The sequence below is a fragment of the Artemia franciscana genome, chromosome 7 (genome assembly GCF_032884065.1).
Source record: "Artemia franciscana chromosome 7, ASM3288406v1, whole genome shotgun sequence".
Classification (NCBI taxonomy): Eukaryota; Metazoa; Arthropoda; class Branchiopoda; order Anostraca; family Artemiidae; genus Artemia; species Artemia franciscana.
Window position 1 is genome coordinate 9872974 of NC_088869.1, and position 24688 is coordinate 9897661.

Sequence of the window (24688 nt, forward strand, 5' to 3'; positions counted from 1 at the left end):
AATTTTCGTTAAGATTTTATGACTTTTAGGGGGTGTTTCCCCCTATTTTCTAAAATAATTTTGGTGCGTAAGACTAAACTTGATGAAACTTATATATTTAAAATCAGCATTAAAATGCGATTCTTTTGATGTAGATATTGGTATCAAAATTCCATTTTTTAGAGTTTTGGTTTCTATTGAGCCGGGTCGCTCCTTACTACAGTTCGTTACCACGAACTGTTTGATATACAAGTACATGCTTTCCCATACGATACCAGGCTCTCCCATGACCCCTACCGAAATAGCATATAAAGATAGACAGTAGATACGCTGAAGAATTAAGTTGTTTTTGTGGGCAACTTTTTCAAAACATCCAAGATTAAATCTTGCTTTCTTTTTTAACAGTTAGTATTAGTAGCTAGTCTTTTGGTCCCTTGTTCCAAAAGAATTTCCTGATTTGGTACCTCTTTTTTCTTTGGATCCATATCACTTTCCAATGCAACTGTACATTCTCTCTTTTTTCAAGGCTTTCCGATGCTGTCATTCTTCACGACACTTTCTCTCTTCAACTTTCATATCTAGAGATTTCTCGGTTGCAGCACTTTCAAGATAATTTTCATACGCCAATCGGACAGAGCTTGCATAGGAAATAATTTCAAAGGAGATGTAATACAATTCAATGTCCCCACTGTACGGATTCAATACAACGTTGATGGTCAGTTTGGCATTGAGAGTTCTTTCCAAAATCAGTGTCTGGCATTGGTTAAGTGCATTATTTTTTTTATTTGCATAAACAGCGTTCTGCATTTGTACTTCAATATGAAAACGATGAAATTAGAACGCATGACATTGGTCGAATTAGTATAACTCTCTCATCCTTGGTATAAGTGAGGGAATTCGTCCAATAGCTATCAACTCAAACGGGCGTGTAGGTCGTTAGGTTCATCTCTGAACTGCTTCAAGCACCACTCATTTGTCAATATCAACACTAATTCACAGTTGGAATGCAACAGCTAGTACTCAATTTACTGGTCAAAGGACTTTTCCCTCAAAGAAAAAACTAGGAATTTTCGGTTGAAAAGTAAGTCTTCCTCCTATAGGGAATATTTGCAGTCAGATGTTTGACAGCAGCGATAAAATTTGGAAAACACCCAACAGAAACACAGCCTTGGCCTTTTTGTTCACACCTTCTAGAGCCCCTCTTGTATTTCAATCAATCAATCAATCAATGTATCAAGATCAATCAATCAATCAATCAATGTATCAAGATAAATCAATCAATCAATCAATAGGGTTTATTATCACTTCAAAAAATAAATTACATATAACAACAATACTCAGTCCGTTCCGGGACGCCAAGATCCTCAATCGTTATCTTTTAAACATAATATACAATGTGGTCACTGCTCCTACTCTCAGAAACAACCTCTCATTTATCCAACAAAAATACCAATTATCCTCCTGCCCTTTGCCCCAGGGGAAACCACCTCATCATTTTACCAAGAAAAAAAATGTTCATTTCTATCTATTTATATTTAATATTTTATATAAAAAGTATTAATAAGAATACGTCTTAATCATGATGGTCTCGCACTGCTGGGTAAATAATTCCCCCCCCCCCTGAAAATGCTCCAGTTGTATACGCGAGAAAGAACACAGATAACGAAGTCCCGTAGCTTCAATGCTAAAATAGGAGCTGGAGGTTCGTCCTTTGAAAATAAGCACAGAAATTCTGATGCGGGGCAGCACTGAAGACAGTGAAATGCATTTTAGCGCCGACCAGATCTGCTTAGACCGACGAGATGATATTCTTATACTGAGAGGTAATGCAAACGATTATGTTTCCCTTGGGACAAAAAAAAAGGAAAATAGGTCCGCAGAACTTTCTCCTGTCCAGTCGCTTTTTCCACCACTTCTACGAGGGTTAACCATCGGGTTGGAACGTCCTTCACGAGCTAGTGTTGCGGCGCTGATCTTTATCCTCAAAATAGATGCCAGAGCTTCATTTAATACGATGGTGATTAACTATTGAACCATCATGAATTCAATAAAGAGATTGAAATCACAATGTTGCTTGACTTAGTTATACTGCGTTTTGAATTACCACCATGTTAAACGAATCTCCAAAATTTGCTGTGTTCCTGACAGGAGATAGGCTAACAGGCCATCCGGGACTTCAAATTAAAATAAACCAAAATTTTTGGTTACTATTGAGCCGGGTCGCTCCTTCCTACATTTCGTTAACACGAACTGTTTGATTGAAATCACAGTGTTGCTTGATTTAGTTATACTTCATCTTGAATTACCACCATATCAAACGAATCTCAAAAAATCTTCTGCGCTCCTGACAGGAGATAGGCTAACAGGCCATCCGGGACTTCAACTTAAAATAAACCAAAGTTTTGGTTACTATTGAGCCCGGTCGCTCCTTACTACAGTTCGTTACCACGAACTGTTTGATTGAAATCACAATGTTGCTTGACTTAGTTATACTTCATCTTGAATTACCACCATATCAAACGAATCCTAAAAATCTGCTGCGCTCCTGACAGGACACTGTAAACGCACTGAAACACACAACAACTGATTCTTCAATACAGTAATATCCTGCTTTGCAAAATTTTAATTCAAAAATTCATAAATACCCAAGTCGTGCTGCAGGTTGTTGTGTACTGGCAACCATTAATTTATTAATAACAATTAGGGTAGCTTCTGTCTCTGGTTAAAAATATGCCTCAAATATAAAAAAAAATTTTGGAAGAATAGGAGGATAACTCCTTGGTGCAAACCAAGATTAGAATATTGGAAGGTACAGTGATGACAGTGGTCAAATATGGCTCTGAAGCATGGGCACTCCGAAAAGCGGATGAATATTTACTAGATGTTTTCCAGAGAAATTGCCTCCGGATTGTTCTGGGTACACGGCTGACTGACCGTATTTCAAACAGTAGGCTGTAAAAAAAAGTGGTTCAATCCCGCTTTCTGGGGCTATAATGAAAGAAAGGTTGAGATAGCTAGGGGACGTTCTGTGGGTGAAATTGTCCTTTTCGGCCAACCGTTTAGGGCTAAACGAAAAGCAGGTCGTCCTCGTCTGGGATGTGAGGATGTCGTAAAGAATGATTTAAAGGAAATAGTAACTTCCTCGGAGGGTGTAAAGAGGGAGGCGTTGAATAGATTGGGATGGAGGAGGAGCGTGCGTAACTGTGTGGGCCTCAGGCGGCTTGGTGCTGCGGTGAATTGTTAGTTTAGTAGTAGTAGTCTAAAATTAAACGGTGAGAGCTATTCAATATCACTTTTATCACTAGGAATTAAACTAGGAATATCACTAGGAATTAAACCTTAAAACAAAATAGTATGTTTTTTGTTTACAAGTCTTACCTATAAGAACAATCTCAATCAATGTATCATCAGCAATCTCTGAAACAGCATTTACTAGCTGGAGAATATTTGTTGTCGAATAATCATGTCGAAAAAGTAATAATGACTCAGCAAGGCGGGACAAGCCATGATCTGGAAACTGAAATTAATTCCATTATTTTTTACAGCAGAACAATCAGTCTTAGAAGCAATATGTATTATTTCTATGAAAAAAGAATATAATTAAGAACAGCAAGTAATTCACACAGCTGAATAGATTCATCTACCAGTATTCGCTTTGAAACATAATACTAATACTATTTAAGTTCCAATGACAGAGGAAATAAAAATATGATTGGCTGAACTGGCTAAAAAAAAACTATAAACATTTAGTTATATATGCATATATGTTACCGAGAATGTCCAAAGTGGAGGGTGTCGACATTCATTGGTGAATGTACGAAATACCTTTTTTTCTCTTTGGTCGAAGGTTTGATGACGGCGATTATTTTGGATTATATTTGATTAGGTTAGCTTAGGCTTTTAACCTATTTCTGATAATTAAATATAAAAAAACAAGTTTTTTTTAACTGCATGTAAGGAGCAACATTAAAACTTAAAACGAACAGAAATTATTCGGTATATGAAAGGGGTTGTCCCCTCCTCAACACCCCACTCTTTACACTAAAATTTGACTTTTTGTCACAACTTTACTTTTTACAACAATAAAAACTTTAGCGTAAAGACCGAGGCGTTGAGGAGGGGACAACCCCTTTCATATACGGAATAATTTCTGTTAATTTTAAGTTTTAATGTCGCTCCTTACATGCAGTTGAAAAAACATGTTTTTTTTTGTATTTAATTATCAGAAAAACGTTAAAAGCCTAAGCTAACCTAATCAAATCTAATCCAAAATAACCTGCCGTCAGCAAACCTTCGACCAAAGAGAAACAAAGGTATTTCGAAAAAATGTGCGTGGGAGGGGTCTAGGTGCCCTCCAATTTTTTCGGTCACTTAAAAAGGACACTAGAACTTTTAATTTCCGTTATAACGAGCCCTCTCGCGACATTCTAAGACCACTGGATTGATACGATCTATCCTGGGAAAAAAATAATAATAAATAAATAAACACGCATCCGTGATCTGTCTTCTGGCAAAAACTACAGAATTCCAAATTTTTGTAGATAGGAGCTTGAAACTTCTACAGTAGGGTTGTCTGATATGCTGAATCTGATGGTGTGATTTTCGTTAAGATTCTATGACTTTTAGGGGGTGTTTCCCCCCATTTTCTAAAATAAGGCAAATTTTCTCAGGCTTGTAACTTTTGGTGGGTAAGACTAAACTTGGGGAAACTTATATATTTAAATCAGTATTAGAATGCAATTCTTTTGATGTAATTATTGATATCAAAATTCCGTTTTTTAAAGTTTCGGTTACTATTCAGCCGGGTCGCTCCTTACTACTTGGCATAAGACTGAAAAAGCTGACTTGTAAAGCGAAGTGAAACCAAGCAGAGAAAAAGGAATTTCCGACATTCACCGGTGAATGTCAACATGAACCAGGTTTCAGACAATCACGGTAACATATATATTACCAAATTAGAAAAAAAACGGAAGTTCAATTTTAATCAAAAGACCGCCAGATGCAGTCGTGGAGTTTTTAGTAGTACCCACCTGAAAAAGAAGACGGTGAAAAATGAGTCAAAATAAGCTAAAAATTAGCTGTGCCAAGCACCTTATGAAGGAGCAGCTTTCCCTGGATTATGAACTCGTCTGTAACAATCAGCAAGTTGTTAATGCTTGAATTTTTACGAAAGAAAAGCGATGTTAAACTTAATTAATTAGTTTTGCTTGTTGATTTGGCTCTACGTGGCAACATTCTAAAATGTGTATTGCCCTAAAAACTTTATAACTATTAAAATAGCAAAAAGATAAAAGCTTGGAAAATTGCGGCTTCAGATATGAATAGACCTTTCTCCAGGTCATGGGCTATTTAGCAATTTAGGGATTATAATTACCGATGGAGGGAAATTTGATTAAACACGATTCTATTTTTCCTCTCTTTTTTTACAGAAGCTCAGAAGTTCGTGATTTTCTATTAACCAACATCCTGGAAAAATCTCCCAGGAAAAACTAAAGTCTGTAGTTCATATCTGTACGTCGCCATAGTTTCTTCTTCGAGATGCGGCAATCAGTGAATTATCAGCTAAGAAATTAACACGGCTTTGCACCGCTTTGTTGCTTCTGTTGCTGGGATTTTGGGGTTTTTGTTTTATGCAATGTTGTGTTTTTGCCAGGCAGCTTTACGAATCGATTAATTAAAGGTAGTAATAGCATTCTCAGCAAGAATGAATCAAGTCAAAGTAGGGCTAGACACTCTCAAGTTGGACTTGACTTGAAATCTTTTTATTTTGACCAGCAGAGGGGGTTGTTACCATAACAAAAAACCAAAATATCGTATATCTTGTTCGCTAGAAAGTTTTCAAAAATAATCCTAGTAGCGAGGAGGAGAGGTCATCATTAGACAATTTGAAGGAGGATCCTTTTCTATGGCTAGAAAGCGTCACTTGTTTGGTTCTTTTAAAAAAATCTTAAAAACATTTTGGGTTCTCTGGAACATTATATATATATATATATATATATATATATATATATATATATATATATATATATATATATATATATATATATATATATATATATATATATATATATATATATATATAAATATATATATATATATATATATATATATATATATATATATATATATATATATATATATATAGAAGGGTGTGCAAATGCACAGGATGGTTGGCCCCAAACCCCATTGCACTTCCTGTCTGAAGGGCTAAGAAAAGGAGATCAGCACCACCGGTTCAATTTCAGACAGGAAGTGCAATTAAGACATTGAGCCTAGACAATGACATAATCTATAAAATTCAGACAATGGGCCTAGAGAGCCTTTGCATCTTATCCCAGCGTTTAAAAGCACAAATGTGTCAATGATAAGCTGGCTTTTTCACAAAAGAAGAAGCACATTCTTGGCAAGTTATTTTAATTCTCTACAACATGAACATTCAATGAAGGTAGTTTTCTGAACTAGGCCATTAAGTGGTATACAGGGTAAAAAAAAATTCCAACAAAATGTTTTGCTGGGCTTTAAACAAGTAAAAAGATTTTTTTTTTTCTTTGAAATTGTAACTTGCTGTTTGAATTCAGATGAATTATTGTAATTATTATGATTTATATACTTTTCAGTAGAAAAAATTTAGTTTTCAACGTAAATAGACTATATTAATCAATTTGTTTTGGACTCCAACAGTAGACTGAAATATCTTGAATTTCGTATTAAATTTGACTCTGGGACCATTGAAAGTATTATGTTCAGTACAAATTCAATTCAAATATTGGAAATATGACAGAAAAGGCAGATGCTAATCGTCTTTTTGAGTTTATAAAAATAATATAAACATAAGAAAATATGTTTTACTTTGTGTTGAGTTGAAATGAGTTGAAATTTATTTGTCTACAAGAATAGGCTTTTTATGTGGATTCAAAGTATAATAATGTCATTAATTCCAACGATACCCATCAAAAGCTACGGCCCTGAAAAGATAAGCCTGAATTTTGAAAAAGGATGAAATACCACAAAAAGTCAATGAATCTTCATGTAAATTACACCATCAAGTTTAGCATATCAGACAACTGAAATGTAGAGGTTCAAATCTCATAGAATCATATAATTCAGCACAGTTGAAAGGTCCAATAACTATGACTCTGAACATGGCATAGCCTCCCACAACCCCTGGGAAAGCGTTGTTAGTGAAAAGCGTTATTTGCCCATTGTTTACGATTAGCATTTGTAATCGGGAATCATACGGCAATTTTTGGAAATGAATGTTCTGGGAGGGAGGAGGGTCTATAGGGAGTATTTTCTATGAGGAAGAAAGTTTCTAGCCCAGCATAAATTATACACAACAGGGGGAGGGGGCATTTCCTGACGTAATTTGAAAACGGCCACAAAAGTAAGATCAGCTTTAAAACTAAAAACCAACTGAAAGTCTGCGCGTAGGGACGATATCCTTTCTTCAGCTTTCACTCTTTTCTTTTATTTCACCCCCCCCCCCTCTCTAAAGGCTATAAAGGAAAAGTAGTGTCATTACTTTATCCATACTTTATATCATTTCTAAATATTATGGTTACTGTTCTGATGGTTTATCCCTTCCCCCTGATGGTCCCAGATATAGAGCTAATGATATATATTTCTCCTTTAACTGATCTCGTGATACGTCATCAGTCCTTTTATTAAAGGTCTTTGAGGGTTCAAATCGCATAAAATTTAGTTGTTTTTTTTTTCAGTGTTAGCAATATAATTGTAAATAGAAATAAAATTTCAAATGATTTTTTTTTAAGTATATAACAACGGTAATTAACTTAGCAGAAAATCAGGAATCCAACGGTACTATTTTCATATTGGGTTTCAGAAAATTTATGAATATGTACAATTTGGACTCTTTTATATTTTGGGCTATCATTAGGTATATAAGCTAAATTAAGTAAAGCGCTTTTAGGAATTATATACCTAAGTTAGCGTTTTAGAATTCTATTGTTTCCTTCTAGAGTGACCAACGAATAAATCAAACTTATTTCTGAAATAAGAGTAAAGAGCAGTATTAAAAATTAAAAGAAGCATAAATTATTTCGTAAGAGGGGGGCTGTCCCCTCCTCAGTCCCTCACCCTCTCCCTGCTCTTTAAGCTAAAGTGACTTTGTCCCGATTCGTTAAGAACGACTGCTCAAGTACAATTAAACTTCAGCGTAAACAGTGAAAGATGAAAGGGGGAAGCTCCCCCTTATATGCAGAATGATTTCTGTTTATTTTCAAGTTTTAACAATGGTATTTGTTTTCATTTGAGAAAACATGTTTTCTTTTATTGAACATCTGTTCATTTACAAATAATATAATGAAGGCTACAAGGGCACCCACTGAAAATTTTCCAGAGGGAGGGGGGAGCAGACACCAAAATAGCAGTAATGGGGGCCCTGAAATACCTTTTTTTATGAAGAAGCTTATTGTAAACACATTTACAAACAGATTTTTAGATATAAAGAGTAACTGACTTTACAAGAAAAATAAAACAAAATTTAGAACGGCGTAGATTCCTAGCAAAGGGATTAATTCGTGTAATTCATTAATTACTTTGCTTTAAATGGCTAAACATATCAAATGGCAATGTCTCTTGAATTACTAAGTGTATCAAGTTGAAACTCTTGTAAAATTGGTGTGTCTTCTGCATCTCAGGAATAGTTAATTGTATTAAGATTGAACTTCTCAGGAACGACTAAGAGATCTAAGTTGAAACTTTCAAGGAATGTTGACGATGACGTTGAAATAGGTAAAACATCATTGGTAAATGTTTAGTTTCGTTCAAAGGGCTCTAAAGTGCGTATTACTGCATATAGCACGATTCCGATAATCGTTATTGTTTCGTTGTCATTCTTAGATAAGCACATCCATTTTTTAGATTTCTAAAATCCCCCTCCAACGAGACTAAAAATGCGTAAAGTGGGCTTGCTTACAGGTAACATTACCAATAGAGCGAAGCGTATTAGTCCATGAGCCCCGCGGGCAGCGGGGCGAGGTCTGTATTCTATATTTATCCAACAAAGAGTGAAAAAAAACCTCAAGCGAGGTTTATTAAATAAATATACAATACAGACCTCGCCTGTATTGTATATTGTCTGTACAGACAAACCGCGAAACTATGCTGCTTCGCACCATAGTTTCCAGTTTAGAGCGCTTGGAACGAAACTAAACATTTACCAAATCATTTTGTGCATTAGGTTGTCCAAAGGGTGTATGTAAAACATCTCAAGAACGGCAAAGGGTATTAAGTTAAAACTATCAGGAAATGTTGAGGGAGGAAATTCAACAGAAGGATTTCCAGTTTGTAGGAATGAAATCTTACCCATGCCGCATCATGCATACAAGGACATAAGTTGCAATAGGGCCTCCCCATATCCCAGTTTTCACCCACCCAGCTGAAATTTGGCGCATTCAAAAATTTTGTCAAAACTAAGACGGCGTTCGTAACTCAAGCATCCACAGAAACAAATCAGTTTTCTTTAGTATCCATTTGCTTTTATACTACTATATGGCTCATTTTTCATTTTCACTTGACTTGAGGAAATTGGCTCCAATTTTGCCCCCTCCCCTATAGGATTGACGGAATAAGGCCACTGCATGCTATGCTCTCGTAACCCCATATAAGATTTTAATGAGTCAGAAATAAAGAAAGGTGAGTGATCAGATCTTTATTCTCTTATTAAATAAAAAAAAAAGATTTTTTTACTGAAAGTAAGGAGCGACATTAAAACGAATAGAAATTACTCCCTATATGAAAGGGGCTGTTCCCTCCTCAACGCCTCGCTCTTTACGCTAAAGTTTGAAAAATACAGAATTCCACATTTTTATAGATAGGGGCTTGAAACTTCTACGGTAGGGTTCTCTGATACGCTGAATCTGATGATGTGATTTCCGTCAAGATTTCATGACTTTTAGGGGGGTGTTCTCCTATTCTCTAAAATAAGGCTAATTTTCCCAGGCTCGTAACTTTTGATGGGTAGGACTAGACTTGATGAAACTTACATATTCAAAATCAGCATTAAAACTTGATTCTTTTGATGTAACTGTTGGTATCAAAATTCCGTTTTTTGAGTTTGGGTTACTACTGAGCCGGGTAACTCCTTACTACAGTTCGTTACCACGAACTATTTGATACCGCTTTCGTTCGTACATAATCTTTGAAACATTCTTCCAGGAGAGTTCTTTCGAGTATGACCGTTATCTAAAAATGTGCTTTTGAATTAATAGCTCGGTTGAACCAAAAAACTAAAAACAATTCTAAACCTTCAAAAGGCTATTGCTTCATTTGCGCATTATTGAAACCAAGTATATTTAAAAACATTTATTTGAAATTTAGCATTGAAATACAGTGCAGTCGTGGCGCAACGGTTTTCATATAAAATATAAATAAATGTGCTAAATTTGATTTTGAGGTACTGTCATTTCCAGACTTTCTGATGCCAGTCAGAAAATTCTACAATAAAAATATAATTGGCTCAAATTAGTGCTAGATAAATCTCAATACAGTAAACCCTCATTATTAATGGCCCTTAAAGGGGGAGACAGACATTGCATCTTCTTCCAGCGTTTGAGTGCATACATGCAAAAATGATAAGCTGGCTTTTTAGCACAACAAGTAACATATTCCTTGTAATTTCCTATCATTAAGTGAGCTAGTAAGTAACTGAACAAATCCTATATAAAAAATACTCCAACATACTGAGAAAATCTCTCAAACTTAAGAGTCAAACCTAAAAAACTGGAAATCGGCTTTAACCTTGAAAAGAATCCTAGTTCGAAAGCTGAAATAAAACATGCCAGTGTTGAAAAAATACGCCTGTTTTAGCTTAGAAAACGCAATGTCTGTTTAGCCAATAAGATGTACACTACGATCTTATCATGATTATCTTTGACCGAATAATTCAATCCAGGTTCTTATAAAATTAGTTTCTCTTTCTCAAAATTTGCTATTTCTCCTTTTATTACGAACAGACATAAACAGAAAATACAGATTTTGAAATAAATTATTATTTAGACTTTTTGAAGCTATGGAAAAAATCATCATTATTTCGAGTTTTTTTCGAGTAAATCTTTCACTCCATGGATAAGAGACTAGAGGGGCAGATAATTTTATTGTTGAGTACCGAGACACCACACATGCAGCTTTCGGAATTAGGTATTTAGCTCCGGCTATTTGGAATGATATCCCAGCTGGCATTAGGGAGGCGGAACATATTGGGTCGTTTAAATTAAACTAAAATACATTTATTGGGAGTGGGGAGTTAAATTATTTATATATATATATATATATATATATATATATATATATATATATATATATATATATATATATATATATATATATATATATATATATATATATATATATATATATATATATATATGTATATATATATATATTATTGTTAGCCTTTTTTATGTATATTCTGGTATTAAGGGGTAATTGAGTGAGAATGTTTTGTCCTTCTTTAATATTTGTTGTTTTTTTTTTTTTATTAATTAGGTTGAGAATTAGAGGATTGCAGCCGTCCAACATCAGGCTGTTTGAATTAGTAAAGTTAATTAGTAATTAACTTTTTGTAATTTAGTAGTTAATAAAGAGTTCAATATAAAGAGTTCATAAAGCACAAACCATTTAAAAAGTCAAAAAGTCAATTTTTTGCTCTACGGTAAATGTAAACCTGGGGATTTAACGTCTTTTGAATCATCACAACTAGCATTTACTTAAACATAGCCCAGTCTTTTAAAGGTTGTCACCCCCTAATATGAATACTGATTTTTTTCCTAATGTGAAGTTTATAAGGCTATAAATATATTCGTTAGAAAGAGGTATTTGTAGCAAAGAGTTAAATCCTTTCAGCATCTTTTTTGTCGGATTACATTTTTTTTCCAGAATAGATTATATACGACTAAGTATATCGCTGAACAATTTCCTCAGAGACATGACAGAGAATATGAAAGGTCAAGCTAAAGCTAGCTCTGATGAGAAGCTTTTTCTACAGCTTATATAAAAAGGAGGGCCTCACTTATACAAGGACATTTTTTTTATGCAAAATTGAAATTTCCAGTTTTTTTGTTTTTTTGTTTTTTTTAAGAGCGAAACTTTCTATGCGGTTATAGGAAAAAAGACACTTGTGCGAGGGCATTTTATTTTTCACGCATCTTCGTAATTTCTCATTATCTTTTCATTGATGTGTTAGAACTTATGGGGCTAAAAAGACGAATCTTAGTTGTGAAGCATCTTAGAATGTTCTGGATAACTAAATTTCATATATTTAGATGTATCAAGCACAAACAATCTCACAAACCCTATTGAGTAGATGCACGAGTTGGAAGGAAAGTTAGGAAAAATACGAAAAAAATATACTGTAAACACAACCAAAATATAAAAGATGTTCAGCAGAAAATCAGACAATGCATTCAGGAAGAAGGGGTCTAGACCCTCAAAAAACTGCGGCTTCAAGTCCACATTTTCCAGGTTTTTTCAAATAGTTCTTCGGACCGAATTGGAAGATAATTTTCCTGTTTCCCCTATGCATAAATATGTCGTTTTTCTTATACACAGAGAATGAGCATATTTTAGGATGGTTAGGACCTCCCCCTCCCAACTTAAAAAAGGAAATCTTCTGAATAGGGCTATTATAATACCCAACAGAAAGATAACAGTAAAAAAGAATTGAGTCCTTCCCACGGTTCTAGGAGTTTAACCCCCCCCCCCCCCCCAGAAAATACACCCATGGAAAATACATTTTCTGAGATATTTTCCGGGGGTAAATGCCAGTCATCTTTTCCCACTGCTCTGCATTTTGTGAAATAGCATTCGTGGTTATTAAAGAAGGAAGCTATAGGCCACAGAGATATTAAACAGATATAGAAGGCCAAATAGGTGGGGATTAATGGGATCCACTTCCGTTTTTTTCGGACAAAAATGTTTTTGATCACTGATAATCTAATTGCTATAAAATATTTCCCATTTCCGTAGTTCTTGGGTGTCAGAAAGGACGAAACTGACTCCCATTAACCCCAGCCCATTTGGCTCTCTATATCAATCTGATATATGTGATAGATCAAAATTTGTCGTGAATCATAAATATTATAGTGATGATAATCGTGAAATATTATCGTGATGACCCGGGTCGACTTTTTATCCAAACACAGATTTCAGAAAAGTTGACCAAAATCAGAAATTTGATGACAAGAAGTAGATTTTTGAATTTCCAAATTGTCTTCTCCAGAATTATTTCCCCAATATACTCCTTAAACTTTTTTTTCTACTGTATGACTTTTGGAGCTATCAAAAAGCCATTATACACACAAACTCGCAAAAATAAGAGTCAACGAACATGCTATTAGACTCCTATCTTCGTTATATGTTTCCCTGCTACATCCACTGATTAGTTATCTCCAGTAATTTAATTATTCTACATTAATTTGTCCTAATTTATGCTGATCAAAATTATCCTAATTCATTATACATAATTCAAATATGTATGTTATCTGCGCTAATTTGAAAGCAAGTACTTTCCCTTTTCGTATATGTAATATTTGTACGCTTCAGGCCTTATTTTTGAAACTTTACAACTAGAATATATAATCAAAATATTGTTCCGTCCTGCGATTGTCATTTTGCATTTTCGTTTAGTTCCTATATTAGAAAGCTACAGACAAGATTTATTAAACGAAATGAAACATTAGTGTAATCTACGCTTTCCAGAAGCAAAAGACGGGCTTATTATTCAGTCATTTTTCTCTGTTTAGAGCAAAGGGGTGCCCACTCTCACCACCTGGTGTAATTCTCAGAACGTCACGTGTTGTATACAGCTCCGCCACGCTTGGTATGGTTACCACCACAGTTGGTATACTTTCACTACATCAGGCACGCGCTGCCTGTTATACATGATTTCTGGAAGTGGGCGCCCACTCTGTTTTGGGGTTTATATTCAAAAGCAAACATCACTAAGCTAGTAAGTAAAAAACAAGAGCCGACAGCTCATATGGCACTTGTGACCAAGAGGCAAGAGCTTCTTCCCACCAAATTGCATTACGATCTCTCCACTCTAAGCGTTTTCCAAGATTTCTGGTTCCTTCCTCCAGCTCCCTCCCCCAATGTTACTGGATCCGGTCGGGATTTAAAATAAGAGCTGAAAAACGAGGTCCTTCTAAATATCAAATTTCATTAAGATCTGAAAGTTATAAATACCTCATTTTTCTAATTTTTCCGAATTAACCGTCCTTCCACCCCCCCCCCACCCCCAGATGGTCGATAGGAAATCAGAGAGCTTTTTATGCTTGTTCGAAGTGTTTACAACTTAACAAGTTTGAAGTTGCCTGTTAAAAGTTACTAGTATAAAAGGATTAATTTTCAACTCTTGATTTATTGACTGATTGACACTTGATTCTCAAAAAGGGTGGAGCCCCTCACCCCCCCCCCCAAAAAAAAAACAAAAACAAAAGAGGATTACGATCTGAATCACTATCTAAAAAACAAGAAATTGTATCAACATTGCATAGTATATAATAAAGTTAACCATAGTCAAGCTATTCAAACAGTTCGTGGTAACGAACTGTAGTAAGGAGCGACCCGGCTCAAAAGTAACCAAAACTCTAAAAAATTGAATTTTGATATCAATAGCTACACCAAAAGAATCGCATTTTAATGCTGATTTTAAATATATAAGTTTCATCAAGTTTAGTCTTACCCATCAAAAGTTACGAGCCTGAGAAAATTTGCCTTATTTAAGAAAATAGGGGGAAACACCCCCTAAAAGTCATATAATCTTAACAAAAATCACACCATCAGATTCAGCGTATCAGAGAACCCTACTGTAGAAGTTTCAAGCTCCTATCTACAAAAATGTTGAATTTTGTATTTTTTGCCAGAAGACAAATCACGGGTGCGTGTTTATTTGTTTGTTTTTTTTTTTTTTGTTTTTTTTTCAGGGGTCATCGTATCGACCAAGTGGTCCTAGAATGTCGCAAGAGGGCTCATTCTAACGGAAATGAACAGTTCTAGTGCCCTTTTTAAGTAACCAAAAAAATTGGAGGGCATCTAGGCCCCCTCCCAAACTCATTTTTTTCCCAATGTCAACGGATCAAAATTTTGAGATAACCATTTTGTTCAGCATAGTCGAAAACCATAATAACTATGTCTTTGGGGATGATTTACTCCCCCAAAATCCCTGGGGGAGGGGCTTCAAGTTACAAACTTTGACCAGTGTTTACATATAGTAATGGTTATTGGGAAGTGTACAGACGTTTTCAGGGGGATTTTATTTTGTTTGGGGGGTGGGGCTGAGGGGAGGGGGCTATGTTGGAGGATCTTTCCTTGGAGGAATCCGTCATGGGGGAAGAAAAATTCAAGGAAAAGGGAGCATGATTTTCTAGCATTACTATAAGAAAACAATGAAAAATAAACATGAAAACGTTTTTTCAAATGAAAGGAAGGAGTAGCATTGAGACTTAAAACGAACAGAGATTATAACGCATATGATTGGTTCTAAAAATACTTTAGCATAAAGAGCGAGGTATTTAGGAGGAGATAAATACCTCGCTCTTTATGGTAAAGTATTTTTAGTAATTTCAACTATTTATTCTACGGCCTTTCTGATTCAGGGGTCATTCTTAAAGAATTGGGACAAAACTTAAGATTTAGTGTAAAGAGCGAGGTATTAACGAGGATACAAACCCCCTTGTATACATACTAAAAATATAAGATTATGAAAGTTTGTTACGTAAGTTGCTAATTTATAAGTTACGTATAATTTTTACTAATAAAAACGTTCGTTAAAAATTAAAAGTTCTAGTTGCCTTTTTAAGCAACCGAAAAATTGGAGGGCAACTAGGCCTCCTTCTCCACCCCTTATTTCTCAAAATCGTCTGATCAAAACTAAGAGAAAGCCATTTAGCCAAAAAAAGAATTAATGTACAAATTTCATTTTAATAATTTATGTGCGGAGAGCCAAAACCAAACATGCATTAATTCAAAAACGTTCAGAAATTAAATTAATTTTATAATTTTAGAAAACGGGGCAAGTACCACAAAAAGAAACACGATCTTGATGACAAATATATCGTGAAATTCAGCAGGTCTGGACGCCATAAAGCAGAGCCCCTATACCCCTGTATATAAACACACACAATGCGTTTTTATTCTGAAGGAGATTACAGCAGCTATATAGCTGCAGAATTCTGCTATTCTGCTGAAGAACATTATCCCAGACTTTGCTTTTTGTTTTGTTAGGGAGGAGGGTCCAGGGATATCTGTATTGAACCACTCATTTACCCTTTATAAGTCGCGCAACAACGAAGTGCCATTTTTGGCCCTCTTTGACCACAAAACAATTATTTCAGCCTCATGGCAATATGTCGCAAAGCAAAAAATATGGGATGAATGATATGTTTAAATTCTCGGTAAAGCTTTCAGTTTCTTAAACTTTTCCTGAAGCCTCAAAAAGTGCCATTTTTGGCCCTTTTTGACTACAAAACAATTCTTTTGGCCTCATGGCAATATGATATCAGATATATAGATATAGATATAGATATATATATATATATATATATATATATATATATATATATATATATATATATATATATATATATATATATATATATATATATATATATATATATATATATATATATATATATATCTATATTATATCAGCACATTAGGGTCCTCTTGGCCAAAAACTTACAGATTTAGTTTTTAATCCGTTTGGGGAGAAAAAAGTCCATTTCCCCAAATGGAAAAAAGGTCTTTCCCAAAATTTGATGGATATATGGCAACGCTGTTTTCTTGTCTTATCTAAGTGTAATCAAAAATCTTCAAAAATCGGAGGAAATAAGTATCAATCTGCTTACCTGCTTTGCTAATAAGTGACCCTATAGAGTGGTGTATTACCCTAACTCGCATTTTTAAGGTCAATCTTGTTATTTAAGGACTATTTTGTTTGACCTTGTTTTAATTAACCCACGTGTACGCTTGGTTTCAAAATTAGCACGCGCGCACTGTTGTCACTATTACAACGATAGAGTTATAGAGAAAAATTAAGGATCGTCTAACACAGTTGCCCAAAAAAGACCAAGACATTCACCCAAAAAAGGTGTTGATAAGTGCAAAGGTTGTGACTCCAAATTGCAAGAAGACGATTTTGCATTGCTTTGCGACTCATGCGAATCCTGGGTATGCATCGTATGCTTGGAAATGACAGAGCCGGAATATAACTTATTCACAAAAATGACTCGAAGGCTCGGGTCACTTTGGTTCTGCCCCGTATGTAAACAAGAGAAAAACACGATCAACCAAGGGCTGACATCTGCATTAAGGCGATGGAGGATAAGTTTTGCGCTTTATTAGACCTATCCAATGGGAAGTAACTGAAATCGAGAATGACCTGAAAAATAAGTGTACACTTTCCGACGTCCAGTATTTTACCGAGAACCTAATAGGGGTGAAGTGTCAGAGCTTGGAAAAAAGCCTAACTGAAAAATTTGTGAAAAAGGACGAGGAAATCAGTGTCAGTAGCTCGAACTTAAGTTCATTTTATGTGTCAGATTTTGTGGAAAAACTAAAAAACCTGATCGTGTTTGGTTTAGCTAAAGACGCTACTTTGTCATCTTGTAGACAACAAAACGAGACCGATTGCAAATTTTTCAACGACAATGTACTTGTACTTTGCCCTGCGAAATGTAGCTACTCAGTTAGACTTGGTAAACATACGCCTGGTAAGATCAGGCCTATTAAGTTGATGTTCAAGACACCGGTAGAACGTGATACAGCTTGTTTCTTTCTGATGTCCGAGACTGCTAGTATCAAAGCTACATACCCATTGTTCAAAGTCTCTCATGATCGTACTACGATTGAACTGTTGGAAAAAAAGAAGTACGATGCCCTGAAACAGGAGCTGAAATCGAAATTGGACGCTGGCAAAACTAACTGGAAAATAAAACGTAGCAAAAACGGACTAACCCTCGTGAATAATAACTCTTTTCGTGAAACCCCAAATAGCTACGCGAGCATGGAAGATTGACTCCCTAAAAAAGTTGAAGTGTCTGAGTGATAAATTTTTGGTGACATATACAAATGCAGACTGTCTGTCATCTAAATGGGAAGAGTTTAGTGAGCTAATAAAGCAACGTAAACCGCATTTAGTTGTTGTTACCGAAGTTTTACCAAAACATTTCAGTGACCCGTCTATTTTTTTTCAGCTGCTACCACAATATAATTTAGTATCTAATAATTCAGCTAAAAGAGGAATTTGTATTTATATTCATTGTTCTATTAAGTTTTCTGTGGTTGTTGATTCGTTAGTAGACTCAGTGTCGGAGTGTCTTTTGGTTGATGTTAAATTGCCTTATCATAGTACTTACATGTGTATTGCAGCTTTTTATCGTAGTCCTACTGTGAATTTATCGAGTCCAGTTAATAATGCCAATATTCTAGCGTGTATTTCTCGTCTTGTTGGTCGTAGTTCAAAGTTCCTTATTCTAGGTGACTTCAATTTACCTTTGATAGATTGGAGTGCGCATAGTACGAGTTTGTCCACTTCATCGTATGAGCAGCAATTTTTCATCAGCCTGGACTGCTCTCTATAAAACGTACTTGTAAACAACAATCAATTTGTATAATTTATGCACCTTCTTCTTGGGGCAGTGTGTGTCATGTCTTCCCCAAAGCAAAGATTTTGGACTTTATGAATGTTCTAAGAAAAATTGCTATCAGGAATTTTTTATCGACTGGCGTCTCATTGTTGATCCCCTGGGTGCCTCTGGAGGCACAGGAGGATATAAGGTCTAAGGAGTCCATTTTACTTTTAATGTTGATTTTAGCTTATCATCTTTTTTCTGATCTTAAAAATCATCTTATAGCCTAATAACTGGAAAACAACTCACCTTCCGTGAAACAAAATCGCATGCAAGCTCTTTTAAAGACCTTAAAGTTAAGCTTGATGGATAGGCAATAACCACATCCCTCACTAGGCCAGCTTGAAATTGGAATGTAATAACACTTTCAATGTCTTCCATAGTCAACCTAAAAAAAATTGTCAGAATTTCATATTTATTTTCCTGTCTGGAAAATAACTTTCCTCCTGTCTCTATACAAGCTGGTCAGACCTTTTTACTGCCAGCCAGTGGAATCACTGAACAGTTCACTTCAAGATTAATATTTTTTTAAGGTTTGGGGGGTCTCTTGACCTTACCTTACACTTTGGGGCAGACTACCCAACCTTAGTGAAGACTGAGTCCTAAAAGGCCCATTAACTTGAAAGACCCCAACTCAAGGGATTTTCCCTTTTCTAGCCCTCCTTTATATATGTGAAGGGAAGTAGGTACGTATATCCAAGGCAAAGTTTACATTATTAAAACTTCTGGATTCTGATCAAAAGTTGTATTATTTTGATGATTGTTACCTTCAAAAGAATTCAACATTATGCACAGCTATCTAGAGGGGCAACCAATTTGCTAAAATTTTCTTTTCAATCTTTCCTCTGATGTCTAATTGATGATCAAACTATATAGTGTGTAATTTAGATGCATTGGAAGAGTATTTCTAAGAAATCTTTGAAAATTTCAAGGAAATCAGGATCCAATTTTCCCTTCTGGTGATGACAAAATATTTGAAACCCTTATACCCCCTCTCATCCCTGTGTAAGTCAGATGAAGCATGTGCCCTAAAAAGAGCACACCTATGAGTAAAATTTTGGGCTCTTGTCAATTTTTATCGAGATCCAATGTTCCCTTCTGGTAGATAACCTTAGAAAAATAACTTATTGACCCTTTACCCTTCTCCCATCAAGGTTAAATTGATCTCAAATTTTAAAAAAAGATTTAACTAAGAGGTCAACTGTAATTCTGATTATATTTGGTTTAAATCAAGTAAAACACAGAGGGTTTAAAATGTATGTCCCCTCTCCAACAGAGGTCAGATTAGCCCTTGACCTGTTTTTGCCTTAACACTGTCTTAGTTGTAACAATATCTTTTTGTTCTTATAGCTATGGATCCCCTTCTTGATTCTCTAAGGAGTTGGAATAGAGCCCAGACCTCAAAATAGCTTAAGGAACACACTAGCCCTGAATTCCAACCAAGTTGGATTTCATGCTTCCAATCAACTCAGACCAACCCTGGACATAGGAGATGGAACTAGCATCTTTGCTAGTCCTTCCTGTTAAGGTTTGCTGAAATCTAATAATGTCTTCTGAAAGATACTATGGCATCAAGAAATTTAGTGTCCTTTCCCCTCCTCTCCCCAGAAAGATCAGATTGGGCTTGTACCCTGAAAGGCACAAATAGAGTGGAACTAGCAACCCCTTCTCATAGACAGTATGATGGCAATATTTAGAGATCCTTCTCTAACCTAAGCAGACACAAAATTAACATCTGAAAAGAAAAAAGGTAAACATAAAACACTAGCCTACCTTTTACAGATTTGACAGTGATACAACTCATTCTAGTACACATTCAAATCTAAATGTAGTTGGATGTGATTCAGCCTAGAATTATCTAGAATTATTTGCACAATGTACTCCTTGACTTTTTTGTGTTACAGGGCTTTGGGTACAAAAAGCCAAAGTACACATAAATTCACCCAAACTACAGTCAGTGAGCTCACTTTCAGGTTCCTTTCTTTTTTATATATTATACTTAAACTGTTAAACAGACATAGGTCCTGACTTTGACAGAAAATCAGTTTTGGCTTAAAATGCAAAAAGAAAAAAAATCCTAAAGTCAAAGAGAAGTGAATTCAAAGCAATCAATGTCCTTAGTACTATTCCAGACTGTAATATCCTTTGCTCAGTACTATTCAGTTATAGTTGATTTTAATTTTTCCTTTTTTTCAGAGGAGACAATCTTGTTTACATACAAATTAATTCTTGGGGATATAGTTTCTTTAACTAATAATACACTCCTGCAATAAGACTTAGTGCACTCCAACCTGGAGACTTGAAGTTAACCCCTCAAAATGAAATCCTACAGCTACATTAAGATAATTGTCATTACCATTACCATATTCTTGCCAAACTCATATAGTTGAACATTCTTAGAGAGGAATTCGAGGTTGTTGGTGGCAATCAGGTTAAGTACTATAAATATACTGAAGCAATAGTGGCAAAATATAATAAGCATTTAAGCTTGCATATACAATGAGCATTTGTTCTAGGAGGCCATTAATATGGAGTATCACATGAGCTTGTATGTGCTACATTAATCTAACTGTATGTGTTGAGAAAATGAATTAGACATAGATTGGATTAAAGATTGTCTCAGTTGGCTTCTAGGTGTGATTATGCAATGTGTGTTTTTACATCCTGTCAGATTTCATTATTAGTGAAAAATAGAACAAAGAGTATATAATAAATATTCATAAAAACTCTTATGGAAAATAAGACTAACATAATAAAAAAAAATCTCATAAAACAAATATTCTAGTATTAAATATACATATGGCCCAAAAGGGATGATCTACCCATTGCCCAGGAGAAACTAAAACACCATTGCCCTCTGTCACAATATAGAATCTATATTTTTGTGTGATGTCCACTGCCAGCTGTGTACTATTATGGCAATAATAGTATTTATTATTATTATTCATTCAAAGTTTTGCCAGTTTAGTATCTTCATACAAGGTTTAGGTGTAGAAAACCATTGAAATCTGTTGGGATAGTTCCATCTCTAACTCTGTCAAAATCTTGTGTAGAAACTAGGTTTTGGCATGGGATAACCTATCTGGATACATTTTGAAGAATTATCATTTTCATCAACTTGGTACTATAGTTCTACCTGAATTGAAAACAAATTATTCTTCAGGTATTCATTAGTTAAATAATTGTTTAAACTTTTGGAGGCAGAAATTCGTTAATTTTAGTGGGTAGTAGAGGCCATTACAATAAGAGATATTGTACATAACAATAACAATATTTTATTAATTCCTTTTCTTTGGTTTTCTAAACCAACAAAAAATTTATTCTCAAGCACAATATCAATTGAATCAATAGTTTTACTTCTCTTGATCTTATTCAATTAGGATGGTTTGTGTAGTGATAATGTAAAAAAAAAACTCAAAGAATATAGAGATAAGCCTGTACACTAGGATCACAATAGTCTATTGGAAGTCAAGTTAATGATGGTGGTCAAATATAACTCCAAAAGTTGAGCACTTTGAAATGCTAGGGAAAATATGTTAAAATTTTTCCAGTCTCAGAACAGCTTTAGTTACCCATTTGACTAAATGCAATAAAAAAAAGCCTGTATAAAAATTGTACCAGATAACATTATTTATGGCTATAATGCAAGTAAGACTAAGAATACTTGGCCACATTTTGCAGATAGTTTTGACAAAAAAAGGCTATAAAAGTTATTCTTGAAAACAACTACAGTAATCAACATACAATGATGCACTGAAAAGAACAACTTGAATTCAAGTGATAGTTTTATAGACATGAGTTGTAGACATGTAGACCTGACTTTGAGAACCCTCTAATGAAGGACCAAACAACTGACTCTAGCAAATCAAAAAGAATAGTCCTTAAAAAGAATTTATATCTTATCCAGCTTCTTGGGCCAAGAGATATACTTAATCATTTGTCCCCTTTTTTTACTTAGAGCTTTGATGATAAAGATTCAGAAGCTGATGTAGTTTATTATACAAATTTGTGTCATGCTTGCCAGTGAATCTTATAGTTCTAATTTCATTGAAACATGAATTACCTGGGATAGTATTTGCTATTTTGGACAATGAAGGATCTTTTCCTTTATGCTAGATTCTGTTGTTTTTGTTTTTTTTTGTATCCACCTAGGACCAAATATAAATTATATTATTCAAAATATGGTACAATACAATAAGAAAGCACTTAAAGGTAACCAGAACTTCATGGAAGGGGCAGGGTAGAGCTTTGAACTGATTGGAGTGGAGGAGATGCTTGCACATCTATACTGACCCCAGATAGCTTTGTGTTGGAGTGAGTTGTTCTTATTAGTATGTCAAGGACAGGTAGATTCTGACCATTCCAAATTTAATAAATATATTATGGCACACATAAAATTTTAATTTCTATGCCTATGAAGAAACATGCAATAGGTCTGTAATATCAGAACAAAGGCTATGCCTCAAAAATTGTCAGTTTAATCAATTTAGTTCTTTAATGCAATACACAATACTAAATTATTTGACTACTGTTGTCAAAATAAAGAGTGGCTTTGTTTATTAACAATGTCAGAGGTGAAAATATAGCTATTAAGTTGACATTAACAGCTATGGTACTAAGTGGTATGAAAAATGTTTTATATTCTTATTCTTTGGCTTGTAATCAGCAATTGATAAGTAGGTACTCTCCTTAAGAAAAAAATATTCTCTGTAATTTTAATCCAACTTACACAAGCAGGCAAAGGAAAGGCCAAATATGATCAAAAAGATTGACATACCAGTTAGTACAAAAACTTCCAACACCCATCAAAATAGTATAGCTTCTGACCTAATACTTCAGTAAAATTCTAGTTAATTGACTTCTCACTATCTTGAAAAGGGTTTAGGTTAGGAAAATGAAACTTTTAGGGATGGGTCTACAGGCTATGTAGGGATGGGTCTTCCATGTCCCAGGAAGGTATTTTAAAGTACCCACCTCTATTCCTTCTCCCTCTAGATGGCCATGAAATTTGCCTACATGACAGGTCTATCCTATTGAAATTTTGACAAAACAACATTTTACCTTAATTTTCAATTACCAGTTCTTTTTCTCAGCTTTGAGTTCTGAAAATGCAATTCCTGTTATTTGAGTAGAGTTTTGAGTGATATCAATTTTTTTCCAAAATTTGGGAAATGTATTTGCATATCTTTAAAACCTTATAAAATCAAACTGACCAAAGTAATGAAGCTGAAAACACTTTTGTTGTACTTCAATTAAGCAGAAGATCTATTTTGCAAGGTTTCACTCTTATAGCACAGATATTTTTAAAGGTCATCAAAGATCAGGGCCTGGTAAAATTGGTGCAAACAGTATTACTGGCTTTTATATAAAGTAAATATTAGATTAGCTTAGAAACAAATTTGGGCTATATATTTGCACATCAGGGGGGTGGGGGTAAAGCATAGCATATATTAAATATGTAAACTAACCATTGCTGTTTTTTTTTTTTTTTTTTGCTGATGAATTTTAATGAGAAGAGAGATCACCAGTGCAACAGCACAAACACATAAAAAAAAATACAGCAATGGTTAGTTTATGTATTTAATATATGCTATGCTTTACTCCCCATCCCCCTGATTTGCAAATATATAGCCCAAATTTGTTTCTAAGCTAATCTAATATTCACTTTATATGAAAGTCAGTAATACTGTTTGCACCAATTTTTCCCAGGACCCTCTTGAGGGATAAGAAGTGGAGGTGGGTACTTCAAATACCTTCCTAGGACATAGGCTACTTTAGTCTGTAGATTTGTCCCTGAAAGTTTCATTTTCCTAACCTAAACCCTTTCTGAGATAGCAAGAAGTCAATTAACTAGAATTTTACTAATACTTCTAGCAAATTCAAGCAGCATTCACCAACCAATAATTGCAAGATAACTCAGTAACCTCTTCTGATTACAGACAATTGTGTGGATCTTTCTCATTTTAATTTCAATATTTATATTGTGCCAGGTATTGAAATCTCTGGATGGCTATTTCTTTATGACAATAGCAACTTTACAGCCAATGTTTATTCTGCAT

The 24688-nt window shown here is 34.7% G+C and overlaps 1 protein-coding gene across 3 annotated transcripts in view; it reads right to left on the reverse strand.

The window, feature by feature from the left end:
- The window catches only part of LOC136028824 (serine/threonine-protein kinase D1-like), a 171016-nt gene that overhangs the window by 145947 nt on the left and 381 nt on the right, over nucleotides 1–24688 (reverse strand). For all 3 annotated transcript variants that reach the window (XM_065706749.1, XM_065706747.1, XM_065706748.1), the window contains exons 2-3: nucleotides 18879–19017; nucleotides 3358–3496 (exon numbers count right to left, since the gene is read on the reverse strand). In XM_065706749.1, coding sequence (XP_065562821.1) covers nucleotides 3358–3496; nucleotides 18879–19010 — 271 coding nt within the window. In that variant the 5' untranslated portion in view covers nucleotides 19011–19017. The remainder of the gene's footprint in view (nucleotides 1–3357; nucleotides 3497–18878; nucleotides 19018–24688) is intronic.